The 14492-nt window shown below is 49.0% G+C and overlaps 1 protein-coding gene across 1 annotated transcript; it reads left to right on the top strand.

Moving 5' to 3' along the window:
• The first annotated feature begins 4351 nt into the window (after window positions 1-4351).
• Window positions 4352-7245, top strand: NHLH2 (nescient helix-loop-helix 2). The gene is made up of 3 exons (XM_051856128.2): window positions 4352-4539; window positions 4955-5290; window positions 6751-7245. The coding sequence occupies exon 3, from the start codon at window positions 6759-6761 to the stop codon at window positions 7164-7166; it is 408 nt and encodes a 135-aa protein (XP_051712088.1). The 5' UTR covers window positions 4352-4539; window positions 4955-5290; window positions 6751-6758; the 3' UTR covers window positions 7167-7245.
• Window positions 7246-14492: the final 7247 nt, after the last annotated feature.

A 14492-nucleotide genomic window follows, 5' to 3' on the forward strand; every position in this document is an offset into this window, starting at 1 on the left:
TAGGGTGCAAAATTTAAGAACATGGATTAGAAATAGTTGTCTAATGGAATTAACAAAATCATTATAAAGCCTTTGTAATCCAACATTAGCTAGCACCATGCAGCACCCAGCACCCTTGCCTGCAAAAGCTGGTAATTTATCTGCGCTTCGTGTGTGTGCATATCTCCCTCGGCATTCCCATTTCCTCTGGCGAATCCTGCATGACCATACTTGTGTAGGAGTCTACCAGCACAGAAGCAGTGAGACGTGGCAGTTGAGAGGGCAGTTTCTGAATGTAGGCCACCTCAGTCTATCCTGGCCCCACAATTTATTAGCTGGGAGATCCCAATTGATCACCATATTTTCTGTGTCCCATTTCCTCCTGTGCAAAGTTGGGATGACAGTACCTATCTCATAGGTTGGTGGTGAAGATTAAATGACTTGTGTGCAAAATTATTACACCTGTGCTTGGGTGCCTGCACCATGTGGGAGACCCAGTGGAAGATCCTGGCTCCTGGCTTCAGACTGGCCCAGCTCCAGCCCTTGTGGCCACTTGGGGAGTGAATTGGTGGATGGGGGACGTTTCTCTCTGTCTCTCTCTTTCACTCTCTCTGTAACTTGGTCTCTCAAATAAATAAATAAAATCTTTCTTTAAAATTTATTTATTTGTTTATTGACAGGCAGAGTTGGACGGTGGGAGAGAGAGACAGAGAGAAGGGTCTTTCTTCCAATGGTTCACCCACCAAATGGCCGCTACACCTGGCGCACTGTGCTGATCTGAAGCCAGGAGCCAGGTGCTTTTCCTGGTCTCCCATGCTGGGGCCTGGGGGCCTGGACCATCCTGCACTGCCTTCCCCGGGCCACAGCGGAGAACTGGACTGGAAGAGGAGCAACTGGGACAGAACCGGCGCCCCAACTTGGACTAGAACCCAGGGTACTGGCGCCGCAGGTGGAGGATTAGCCAAGTGAGCCGCGATGCCAGCCAAATAAATATATCTTAATGTATGCTAAACTGATCTTCCGTATATAAAGAGAATTGAAAATGAATCTTGATGTGAATGGAAGGGGAGAGGGAGTGGGAAAGGGGAGGGTTGCGGGTGGGAGAGACGTTATGGGGGGGAAGCCATTGTAATCCATAAGCTGTATTTTGGAAATTTATATTCATTAAATAAAAGTTTTAAAAAAATTATTACACCTGTTGTCTGACACATGGCGTGTGCTCACTAGAGGATAGTGACATACACGGGCACACACACACATGCATGATCTCAGAGAGTGTATCTGGATATGTTCTATGTAAATTATCTGACTCTCGGTATGTATTCATATTGAATAATAACAATATTATTATAATATAGTATAATGGCACAATAGTAATATGGCTAACATGCACTGAGCGTGAATTCTAGGCATTAGTTTTAGCACTTTACAAAGATTTTCTTGCTCACCTTTGGAAAACATAAGCACAGGACATAAAAAAACAGCATACTATCACATTCTGTACTTGGCTATTCCCATCTTACAGATTATAAAACTGAGGTCTAGGGGCCAGTGCAGTGGTGAAGCAGGTAAAGTCGCTACTTGCAGTGCTGGCATCCCATAAGGGCGCTGATTTGAGTCCTGGCTGCTCCATTTCTGATCCAGCTCCCTGCTATAGCCTGGGAAAGCAGTAAAAGACGGCCCAAGTCCTTGGGCCCCTGCACCTGTGTGGGAGACCTGGAAGAATTGCCTGGCTCCTGGCTTTAGATCAGTGCAGCTCCAGCCGTTGCAGTCATCTGGGGAGTGAACCAGTGGATGGAGGACCTTTCTCTCTGTCTCTCCCTCTCTCTGTCTGTAACTCTACCTCTTGAATAAAGTAAATAAATAATCTTTAAAAAAATGAGAGAGAAAGAAAACTGAGTCTACAAAGTAAGTCATAGCTGGCTCAAGTTCACATAGCTAGCACATGACAGAACCAGGATGTATGACTTTTCACATCACTGCTTACCATCTCCCCATTGACTTAATAATGTTATTTAATATTACTTCTTTATTCCATAATGTATGTATGATGCTTAATATTTCATCAAATATTTGCACGTGTGTTGGGTCTCATTGCAAAGCTGTGAAGTAAGAACAAAACTCCCCTCCTCACTTTTATTGGAGAGAAAACAGATACACTCAGAACAGTGAGTATCTTTGGGTGGAAGTTTTTTTTTTTTTTTTTTTTTTCCTGTTACAAATATCTTGGGTACCTGTATAAACAGAGTCATTCCCCACAGATGAACTGGGTATGTACAACGTGTCAAACTCAGACTTCAGTGCTGGGGATCTAAACCACAGACTGCCCTGGAAGATAGACAGGTGTGGAGCCACAGCACACACCATGTACTCTCCAAGGGAACGGGGAAGGAGTGCTTGGGAGCACTGACACTGAAAGAGGGGGGCGCTGCAGCTGAGAGAGGGGCCCTGAGTCCAGGGGTTCTTGGGGAAGGCCAAGGTGGCGGGGGAGGGGGCGCTTTCTTGTGAGTGTGAAACCATGTTTGTGTGCCTGATGGTCTCTCCATGAACCAGAATGCATACGGGTTGACATAGCCTCACCCCTGTAAGTATTAATTTATGAATACGCTGACTGTCCGTGTGGAAAAAGTAACACTGAAGGTCAAAGACAATTTGCGCACACATGCAAGAGCCGAATGGACCTTCTTTGTTAGGTGCTTTCCCCATCCCAACTCCTCAACGCTGGAACAGCCAGAGACACCTGCCCCTTCCCACTCCTCTCCCGCCCAGTCTAGAGCCAGGGTGATCAGTCTCCCCAGGGTTTTGGATCTGTCCATCTGAGTGTGCAGTAGTCTGAGAGTCAGCCAGCTTGTACATAAGAGTGATGGGAGGAGAAAAGGTGGTGGCAGTGTCTGTGGTATCCTCCTGTGTGCACACTTCCAGTTGTGTGCGAATGCTTGGTGTTGGCTGCTTCACACCAGACTGGGAAAGCCCCCTTCTTCCTTCATCTTCACGACCTTGGGGAGTTTGCCCACTCATGAGCTTTCATTGCCATCTGCACAAGGTTGGCTTGTCTCCACGCCCATGTCCTGGGATCTACCATACAGGGTTATGTTGGGTCTGGGCAGAGGCAAGGTTGAGAAGCGTTGGTGCTGGCTTTCTGCTGTATTCTCTCTCCTCTCTCCCACTCCCTCCCCATTTGGGCCCAGGAATCTCTCAGAGGAAGAAAAAGTCTTGCAAAGGCAAGCAGCACTTGGGTCAGTCTTAAGGAACCCAAAGGATCACTCTCCCTGGTGTTATGCTATTTTAGACAAAAGTGATAAAGGACGGAAGGTGAGGATTCCTCTCTCCACCCGTGTTCCCCCAGAGAATGGGGAAGCAGGGAGTTAGGCTGCAATATTATTTTATTCCATTTAAGCTTGAACAAGTACAAAAGTCAAACTGATCACAAATAATATGCAATTGATGGAGACTCAGTATCTCTATAAAGTGGCAAGATAATGGCACCAGATTGTCCCTTCTGTTAGAAGGCATATAAATTCAGGGCCATGGGGTCGTGTAAGGCAAAGGCATCATGTGCTGGAATATGCTGGTGATTTGTGTACATTTCCATCCCGGCCCAGTGCACTAAATGCATTTGCATGTTAAGATGGGCAGGAATGAAGCAAATAATCCACACATGTCGCATGTCATATTTTAACTTCAATGAATGAGTGGGTGAAGAGAAAAACAAACATATTCAGAAACAGAATACCTGGATTCTGTTCCTAGTTCCACCAATGACTTAAAGTACTCTATGGAAAGATTGTTATCATCTATTGATAAGTAGGTCTCATAGCAGGGAATGTCTCAAAAATACTGATATGCTTAATCAGAGCTTCTCTAAGTGCCTTTTAAAATGTAAATTATCTCTAATAAACATTAGCTGTTGCCCATCTGAATAGTTTATATTCACTGTAGCATCTTAAATAGTACTTGTTTCCATGTTCTGGACACAAATATTTTCCTAAACAGTAAGGAATGGATGCTGATTCTGTAATATGCAAGGGGAATTTTTCCCCAGTTAAAATGCATTATTTATTTCTACTTAAATACTGCATCAATAATCTGGAACAGAGGAATAGCCTGATTATGGTTAAGAGATTTTATTTAGAAGCTAAGGTTTCAACCGTGGATTGCTTTCAACTGCTATATTTTATGGCACAGATTCAGTGGGAATCTGATCTGCTAAAATATTTGGGCTGTGAAAACTCCCACACTGTGACAGATGTCAAGTCCAATTAAGTGACTCATGTCCAGGTTTCTGTCCAATAGGATTTCCCATTAAATATCAATTTAGGGGGAAAAAATTCCATCCCCCTTCTTAAGCCTTTATCTCTTCCACCATCTCCAGGCTGAATCAATTGGTGCCAGGAGAGCCAGGAAGCCACACGCGCATCCCTGCCTCCTTGCTCTGGCTCTCCCACCCTCTTCCCGTCTTTCTCTGCTTCCCTGTCACTGTTACACCAGGAGCCGTTCACTTTTCACCAACCTTTCTCCAAGCCATCTTCAAGCCACTGACTATATAGATTTTGCTACAAGGTAAAGAAGGGTGGGGGGAGGCGGTGGGGGTGGTAACGGAGCCTTAAAAGACTTTGAAACTAGAAAATAGGTATCTGTTAATACAACATACAAGTAACGGAGGGAGGAGGAAGAGGCAGCCCCAGCTCCGACTTACAGTATTGTGTTCCTTGGGAACTGAGGAGATATCAGCCGAACAAAGCCTTATCTCAAAAAAAAAAAAAAAAAAAAAAAAATCACTTCTGAGCAAGATTACATCTCTGCCCTGCACTTGCCAGTTTCTGCTCCCCCGTGTTAAGGGGAAGGAGAGGAGTCCTACAGGCGCGGATTCTTATCTCAACCATCGTTCTTATTGATTACTCCGCTGTTAGGAAGTGGAGGAATCAGCCCTTTGACGTGACCGTGTTTATCTCTGCATCTCTTTTGTTATTTATAGAGACCTAGAAGAGGAAAAAAGGAAAAAGGCGCGAGACTCTTCAGCACAGCATTTTTAAAAATCAACAACCAATCTTTCGAGATGTTTGAGAACGATTAAGCGGAAAAAGGCGTTTTTCATCTCGGAACTAAGTGAACAATCATTCTTGTCGTTCGCATCCCGACACAGAACCGTCCCTCGCTGTGGGTACCGGCGAGATGACAGCTGCTTCCGCATTGGTGAATGTAATAAATATTTGCTGCTTGTAATATTTTTCCTGGAATTCCCCCCTCGCTCTTCCTTGGAATTTTAACTCTCAAAGATTGGAGAAAAGATTATCGAAAAGGCGTTTGCAAGGTAAGTACCCCTTCCAATCGTTCTTTCTGGCTTGAAACTAAGTCGGAGTCTTCCTACCGCATTGATGGATGCATTTCGGTCCATAGTTGAAGAAATGATTGGCGTGAGCGGGGTACTATTCAGGAATATTTTAAAAACGGATCCTGAGGAGAACGTAACACGCTTGCAGGGCAGCCAGGAACTTTTCGCCCGAACTACAACCATGTGGTGTCTCGTTGTGATTTTCCATCCCTCGCCCGTTTATTTCTGTCCCCGCAAGTTGTTCTCCTCACAGAGCTACCCGGGAAAAGCCCGCGGGCAGTCACACGCAGCTGGCTTGGGCGTTCCTTTTTATTTGGCCTTAGAGGACCTGTTTTCCCCGCACTCAGCTGAAAGCCGTTTGGGAGCCCAATCCACTCAGAGCAAGTGCGGCGCTGGGGACTGATCACGCAGTCCCTGGCTTTTGTTTCTCTTCGAGCAAACCCCTCCAACACCTCGCCGACGCTGGCGACTGCGCGCCCAGCGCCGCCCGGGCTCCAGGTCCGCGGCCGGGGCCTCCCCGCGGCCCGGGAGGCTGCCTCTCCCCTCCCGCAGGCCCCGTGGCCCCGCAGCCCGCGTGTCCGAGCAGCTCGTCCCCCCGGAGCCCGGGAGAAGGCGGGCCGGCGGCTTTTCTGGAGGGCGTCGTCAGAGGACGGCGGAGGCACACACACCGGGCCTCGGCCTGGCCTTCCCGGGACTGCCCGACCCCGGCCGCCGAGCCACTGCCGGCGCCCGGCTCCTCCCGGCCGCCGCCCTCCCCTGCAGCGACCCGGCCGCCGGCCTTTTCCCGCGAGGCGGTCGCCAGACTGCCTGGCATTGTCTTAGCCCACGCCGCCGCGTCCCCAGGTCCCCTAAGCGTGCGGCCGTCTGTGTGACAGATGGTGCTCCGGGAGTCTGCGAGGGCACCGTAGTCAATTTTCCTTTGAAAGGCACCTCCGTGTGTGTGTGTGTGTGTGTGTGTGTGTGGTCGCTTCTTTATGATTGCGGAGCGGGTCGCGGGCTCCCCGCCCGCTCGCAGCCCCTGAGGCTCCGAGGCTCCTTCGCCCGAGGCCTCCCGGGGCGCGAAACGCTCCCCGCCCGCTAGAACACGCAGCCGTGTTCGTCGTGGGGAATCGCCCGTTTGTTTGGGGAAAGGACGGAGTGAGGGAGGGAGGCAGAAGAGCGCAGGAGGCACAAAAACCCAGCCGCGGCCCTCACGCCGTCCGCCAGACCCAGGGCCACCGGCCGGCCTTGGCCTCCTGCAGGTGCAGGGCGTCGGGTCCAGGATGCCGCTGGAGCCGCGCCACTGGCCCCGAGCCGCGGGGAGGGGGTGCAGACGGCGCCGGGCCGCGCGCGGCCGGGAGCCCGGCGTGGTGGGCCCTTGCCCGCCACCCGCCATCGGCGAAAAAGACCCCCTCGAGTCCCTTCACTGATTGATTCTCTGACTCCCCTCCAACCTCCAGCCTCCAAAATGATGCTGAGTCCGGACCAAGCCGCCGACTCGGACCACCCCAGCTCGGCGCACTCGGACCCGGAGTCGCTGGGCGGCGCGGACGCCAAGGTGCTGGGCAGCGTGTCGGACCTGGAGCCCGTGGAGGAGGCCGAGGGCGACGGCAAGGGCGGCAGCCGCGCTGCGCTCTACCCGCACCCGCAGCAGCTGAGCCGCGAGGAGAAGCGCCGCCGCCGGCGCGCCACGGCCAAGTACCGCTCGGCGCACGCCACGCGCGAGCGCATCCGCGTGGAGGCCTTCAACCTGGCCTTCGCCGAGCTGCGCAAGCTGCTGCCCACGCTGCCGCCGGACAAGAAGCTCTCCAAGATCGAGATCCTGCGCCTGGCCATCTGCTACATCTCCTATCTCAACCACGTCCTGGACGTGTAGGGCAGGGGGCCGCCTGTCCGCGCGCCCCCGAAGCGCAGTCGACCTGGGGTGGCCGTCGCGGGCGTGGCGGAGGCGGAGGCGGTGGCGGTGGCGGTGGCGGCGGCGGTGGCGGCGGCGGCGGCGGCGGCGCAACGGGGCGGCGGGCGCCAGAGACTTGGCCGGAGGAAGAAGGTGGCCACCTGTTCTCTCTGATCAGCCGGGCCGCGAGGAAAGGCTTCGGGCACCGGGAGGTGGGGCTGGCCGCGGAGCCCTGGGCGGGCGGGACCTCCCGGGCGGGGAGTCCCCTCGGAGCGTCGGGTTTAAAGCTCGCTGGAAGGCTCGTTGCTTTAACCTGGTGCATGGAGGCCGTGCGTTCAGAGCCTCCCACAGATCTTAAGAACGAGGGCAGAAGCTCCGAGGAAAGGCTGTCTGGAATTTCTCTGATTGACAAATCACCCAACCCTGGGAAGGAGGAAATCTCCCGAACAGAGATTCGGGCACAGAAGGGTGGGGCAGGACACTGTCCGCTCCTTCGTGAGAAGATCGATTATGTTATAATCCAAATAAAACAAACCTTGACTATTTGATGAGGTTAAAAAGACGGGCTGGAAACAGACTCACTGTGGGAGGCTTTGAACTTGGGGAGACTTGAGCCCCAAGATGTAACACTACTGTAGACAGGAAAATCCATATTTAAATGGAATATTTAATATCGGATTGCTTTTTCAGGCGAAGTGCCCCTTTATATATCCAAAAACATCTATTTGTGACCTTAAATATGTGGACCCATAGGTGCAGTTAGAAAAAGACAACCTATTTTTATTTATGTTAGAAGAGTAGAGTATTTTTTTCAAGACGTTTATTTTTCAGAGTGGTGATAATTTTACTTTGGATACGCTGTGCCAAGTTATTTATAGTCGAGTGTTTACACTTTTTCCTGTGGAATAATTATGTCTAACTTTTTACGTGTTTGTTAAGATTATACTGTGGTCTTTCTTTTGGCTCTAATTATATTGCACTTGTACAACAACTTTCCCACTTTTCCCTGTTTCTAAACATATTTTATATATTAAGATGTTTGTTCTTGAAAGTTCCTTTTTGTTGTGAGATCAGCAACACTAGCACTCCACTATTACAGTTTTCTAAAAAAGTAAGTGTTGTTATTCTTATCTGTAGTTATGTCTGAAAAGTACTTTACCAACCGTTTATATGGAGAGTAGCTTCTTTGTATGTGTGTGTGTGATGTTTGTGTGTGGATGATTTTAGGAAATTAAGTTATTTTCCTAAAAAAAAATCAGAAATATTTCCTCTGTGACAACCAAAAAGAAAAGTCTTTAACTTGATAATGTTTCATGTTCTCAGCTGTGAAACTCTTAAAGCAAGGAGTGTATTTTAGAGACGAGAAAAAAAAACACATCTGCTATCCAAAGATTTTAGTCTTTTTCAGGGTTTTTTTGTGTCTCTGTTGCTTTATATAATGCAATATTTTGTAGTGAAAATAGATATAATCTGGTTTCTATCTGACAAGTTTTTCATATCTCATGAATGGTGCGCTGTTTTGCATATAAATAAAGGTATCAAATGAAGTCCTTGCCTTTATTTTAAACATTCTGTCTAAAAATGATGAATATGCTGGCCAAGTGTGAAATATATTTATGGACTCCATTCCTTACAGAGGAACTAGTAAAACAAAACAAAAAATCATAACAAACATATTTACCCACTGAGATACTTGATGCTCTCCCTAAATTGAACATGGATCAGTCTGCAAACAGCTGCCTCACATAAGAGGGGGACACAGATCATGCTACTCTCCACGAGAAAAAGGAGCTCAGTGTTTGTATATAAAAATACTACTTGAATCACAGATTCCTTTGCTTTAAAAGGAAACTTAGTAACACTCTAATTCAACCTCTTCAAAACAGGGGCCCAAGACATGACCTAAAGGCAATGAGAAGATCCCAAATATGACAGCTGTTAGTCCTGAGAACCTTTCTTGAGACCGAGTTGTATGCTACTGTTAGAACACTCAGGCAGCTAATCAGCACACGGACTCAGGACAGAGCAAGCAAGAAAAGGGGGCGGGGGGAGCCCAATTGAGATTGGAGGACTGACACCTACAAAAACTTATAGCTAATATAAAAATGTGTACTGTTCTTTCTACAAGCAGAAGATGTAAATAACTTTAACACTATATGTGCACAGACATATACTGGATGTTAAAAACTCTGAGTCTATTTCAGACCAAATCTCTGGTTTTGGAGGAAAGGCAATGATGGGGGTGCTTGGTTTTATGTATATAAAATGTCTGTAGGATTGCAAGCATTTTTCATTGTTCACTCAAGTGTCTCGTGGTCAGGTTCACAGAGGCTTAGTAAATAGAGCTCAATTCCCTTTACCTGGAGGTGTTGGGGAGGAAAATATCTGTTAAGACATGAGAAAGAATGGCTCTTTCCTTGGCCTCGTGTCTGGACAATGTCTTGGCCACTGTGGCATGCTTGCTCTCCAACCTGCAAAGAGACCTGCCGTCCATGACACTGCGTCTGGAGGGTTCCTCACCGCTAGGAAGTGCAGAGGGATGACTGCTCCTTGCTCTCCCAGCACTTCTCTACTGTGTGACAGAAAATTTGGCCTTGCTCTTACATAACGGAAATGAAGTCAATTTCTAACCTCTTGAACACGGAGGGCCTCCTGTTCCTGGTTAATGAGCCCAGCTTTCCACTGACCAGCACAGTCCTGCCACTGACACCTCAGAGGGAACTGTTAAGTCACCTCTCTAGACAAAAGGTGTTTGCCTTGGAGTGGCACAGCAGGCAGCACCCGCTCCCAGCTCCCTGGCTCCCATGATTCCCCCTGTCATCCCAAAGGCAATGCAGCCGAGCACCCTCCAAAGAGACAAGAAGCACAGGGGTACTGTGCTGGACCTGAGTGTAACTGGCTTAGCCCTTGAAGGTAGCCTGGACTTGGCAATGCTTCAGCCATGGTGTTTATAGTCAACAGTTAGTGACGGAGGACCGCCCCTGTGCTAGGTGCTGAAGATGGAGCAACCCGTGCAAGGGAGTCTACTGGAGAGGAGCACTATGCTGACAACAAAATAATAAACAATATTTGCTTTTGGATCATGCCCAATCTATGAAGAAGAAGAAAGTAGGGTAAGGATCTAGGGAATGGCAGCTGGAGCTGCTTGCTGGTTAGAGCAGGCATCCTGGAGGGGGACCTCAGGTAGAGACTTCATCCACAGTTGCTGCCAGTGCACTGCCCTTTCTTCTCACTCCCTGCTAACATGTCATGTCCCGAGTGTTCATGCCACCAACACACCCCATGCAGACTGCTCACCTTTCCCCAGCTGCTGCAGCATTGTCCTTCCCTCCCAGGTTGGTCACTCCCTAGACAGACTCAGGATCACGCTTCCGCTTGTCACTCCTCATGCCTTCTGCTCGTGGGGCCCCAGCTGCCAACCACTTGCCAGGGCCCGGCTGCTCCCCAGCAAGCTTCACCCCACTTGGCTCTGCAGTTGAGGCCAGTACGTCCTGGCCCAGATAAACTTTCCCTCACTTCCGGAAAGCAAGAGGCAAAAGCCTTGGGCAAAGGAACCTGCTCTCCAGGACAGAGGGCAAGGGTAGCGGTACGGCTGCAGGAGGTGGGTCGGGGTAGGAAAGGAGGGGCCCACGGAGGAGGCAGTGAGTTGCCTTGGAGAGAAATGAGACTAGGTGGGTGTGGCAGGCTCCAGCAGGGAGCCCCTGCTTCTCCAGGGAACCATGTTTGAGAGACTTCCTCCAGTCATCCTGCGCCATGAACGCATGCCACTGGATGGCTTCTTTGCATTAACTGGACAGAGCCCATCTCTGTGATGCTTGATTTACCCAGTTGCTGTCATTGCTCTCTGCCTCTCGGGGGCAGTCTTCTTGCCACTGAAGCTTGGGGTCCAGGGGGTTAAGTGGCAAGGGGCACTTGCAGCCAAACCTTTTTCCAGGCTTTGATGGGCTCTGCTGCTTCTTACTAGTAGTGGTAGATACCTGAAGAGCTAACGTGTTGAGCTAGTACCCATGCCTACAGAGTTAAGTGCTGTACATGTGTTATCTCGTGTAATCCTTCCAACAGCTCAGTGAGGTAGGTACTTTTCTCATCTCCGTTAAACAGAGGAGGAAAATGAAGCTTAAATAAATAACAGGCTGGCGCTGTTGTACAGTGGGTTAAGTTGCAACCTGTGATGTGTGGTCCCTCATCGAAGCCCTGGTTCAAGTCCTAGCTGCACCACTTCCGATCTAGCTCTCCAAGAGGATGGCTCATGTACTTTTGGCCCCTGCCACCCACATAGGAGTTCCTGGCTCCTGGTTTCACCCTGGACTAGCCCCAGCTGTGGCTGCCGTTTAGGGGAATGAACCAGCAGATGGAAGATCTGTGTTTCTCCTTCTCTGTCACTCTGCCTTTACAAATAAATAAACAAAAAGAAACTTTGCCATGATCATAAAGCCATATTTGCCAGTTCATCAAAGCACCTGTCCCCATTCTTCACACTATGCAGCTGACCTGTGTGCAGCATGGCTTTGCCATGCACAGAGCTGATGCTTGGCCTCTGCACTACCTGTTTCCCTCCAAAAGCTTAGGGGATACCTGCAGGAGCAGCATGCACAAGGCTGCTCAACCAAAGGGTATGCAAAGGTCAAAACTGAGCCCACTTGAACCGGCGTTGTGGTACAGTGGGTAAAGCCACTGTCTGCCACCCACATAGGTGCTGGTTCAAATCCCGGCTGCTCCATTTCTGATCCAGCTCTCTGCTGTGGCCTGGGAAAGCAGTAGAAGATGGCCCAAGTCTTTAGGCCCCTGCACCAGCGTGGGAGACCCGGAAGAAGCTCCTGCCTCCTGGCTTTGGGTCAGCAAAGCTCCAGCCATTGCAGCCACTTGGGGAGTGAACCAGTGGATGGAAGATCTCTCTCCCCGCCACTGCCTCTCTGTAATTCTGCTTTTCAAATAAATAAATAAAGCTTAAAAAAAATTGGGATCCAGCACTGTGGCATAGCAGATAAAACTGCCACCTGCAGTGTTGGCATTCCATATGGGGTTACACTATCTGGAGTTTGCTCCTATTTTATTTCAAAACATTTATTTGAGAAGAGAGAGAGACAGAGAGAGGCAGGGAGAGAGAAAGAAAGCAGAAGCGAACACCCATCTGCTGGTTCACTCCCCCAAATGCTCACAATAGCTGAGGCTGGGCTGGGTCAAAGTTGGGAGCCAAGAACTCAATCCAGGTCTCCCGTGTGGGTGGCAGAACCCACCTGGGCACTCCGATACAGGACATGGGCATCTTAACTGCTAGACCTGCCCCCGAAAGGGGGGACTCTGTGTACTTTGCAAGAAGACCTATCAGGGTCCCAGCAGCTCTCAGCTAGCCCTCTGGAAGGGGGCCTGGAGCTAACCTGGCACTGTCCACAGTACTGCTACTCACCACCACAAGGGTGGGGCTGGCTCCTCAGCCTCACCCACTCACACGCTTGGGAACATCCTGGCCCATTCTTACCCTGCCCCTAGAATCATCTTTTAAAATTAGCATGTCAATCTCCTGTCTTTGAACTTCACAAGGCCTATTTTTTTTTAAATGAAATTCAAGTCCTGGATGTAGGCATAGAAATCTTCCAGTGTCTTGTTTCAGACAAGCTGGCTAGCACAATATTTTTTTTCCTTAAACCAATTTAATATATTTATTAATTTAGTCAGGAAACATTTGAGTGCATACTACTGTTAGGTTTAACATTTAGTAGTTCTTTTTTTAAAATTTTTTTAAAGATTTATTTATTCAATTGAAAGGCAGAGTTACAGAGAGGCAGAGGCAGAGGCAGAGAGAGAGAGAGAGAGAGAGAGAGAGAGAAAGGTCTTCCATCTGCTGGTTCAATCCCTAAATGGCCGCAAAGGTCAGAGCTGCACTGATCCAAAGCCAGGAGCCAGGAGCTTCTTCTGGGACTCCTATGTGGGTAGCACCACCTTTAGCCGCCCTTCTCCTGAGGTTCAACACGCCTGCCAAATCTCCAGTCCCTCTGTTCCCAGAGGTAGCAGGTCCTTGACAATCTGGGCCTTTGCACAGGTCTTCCTTCTGCTTGGAAGGCTCTCCTCCAAACGCATTCATTACCCAGACAATTACAGTTATTCAAAAGTAGCACAGGCCAAGCTTTCCTCAATGTCTTTGGGTGGCATTGGCTGCGCTGTTCTCCAAGTCCCACGCACACAAAGTGTTATGTTTCCCCCGTCACTGTGTGTGTGTCCCAAGAACCCGGAGCCAGGTTCAGACGTGAATGTACGGCAGTGAGCACGCCACTGTATTGAAGCCTCTATTTCCAAGTGTGTCAAATTGGACTCTAAAAATACACCTCAATCTCAAATCTGGCTGTGAGGTTTCCATGGAATAGTGTGTAATGCTTACCAGAATGAACAGTAAATGCTCATTAAACACGAGCTGTTATTGCTGCCTGTGTATTTATAGGATGCACAGGAAGTTGCAGAGAAGCTAAAACCAATTCTGATTCATGTATTAATGATTTGTGTGCTCCATTCACAGTACCCTTCTGCTTAGACATGTAATCAGCTCTACAAAAAAAGTCGTCCATGGTGTTACGGTGCAGTTAAGCCCTGCCTGCCATTCTGGCATTCCATATGAGCACCAATGTGAGTCCTGGCTGCTCTACTTCCCACCCAGCTCCCTGCTAATGTGCCTGGGAAAGTAGCAGAAGATGGCCCAAGTACTTGGGCCCCTGCCACCCACATGGGAGATCTGGATGGAGTTCCTGGCTCTTGGCTTCAACTTGGCTCAGCCCTGGCTATTGTGGCCATTTGGATTTGGGTAGTGAACCAGGGGTTGGCAAAATCTCTCCTAACTCCCCTGCTATCTTTCAACTTCCTTTCAAGTAAATAAATAAATCTTAAAAAGAAGAAGAAAAAAACACAATCTCTGTTCCATAAGACAGAAAACATTATAGGTGAATTACTAGTTAACCATGGACTATCCCATAAGCACACTCATTCAAAGGGGCCTGCACATCTGAAAGACCCATCCCACTCTGCATTGGCAGCCAGCTGATACTGTTTCTCCTTTCCTGGTGGCTTTTCTCACAGCACCAAATACCAGCACAGACTCGACCCTGTAGCAGAGTGGTCAAGAGCGCAGACTCTGACAAAGCACGCCTGTGTTCAAATCCCAGCTCTCCTACCAACTGTCATGGCCTTAAAAACAAATGCTAACTTCTGTGTCTCTTTTTTCTTCACCTGTAAAATATGGGTGGTGGAGTGTCTAAGCAGTGGCATTATTAGGAAGACTGCATTAATTCACACCAAGCACTTAGGATGTGCCTGGTACAC

Source organism: Oryctolagus cuniculus, chromosome 7 (genome assembly GCF_964237555.1).
Source record: "Oryctolagus cuniculus chromosome 7, mOryCun1.1, whole genome shotgun sequence".
Taxonomy (NCBI): domain Eukaryota; kingdom Metazoa; phylum Chordata; class Mammalia; order Lagomorpha; family Leporidae; genus Oryctolagus; species Oryctolagus cuniculus.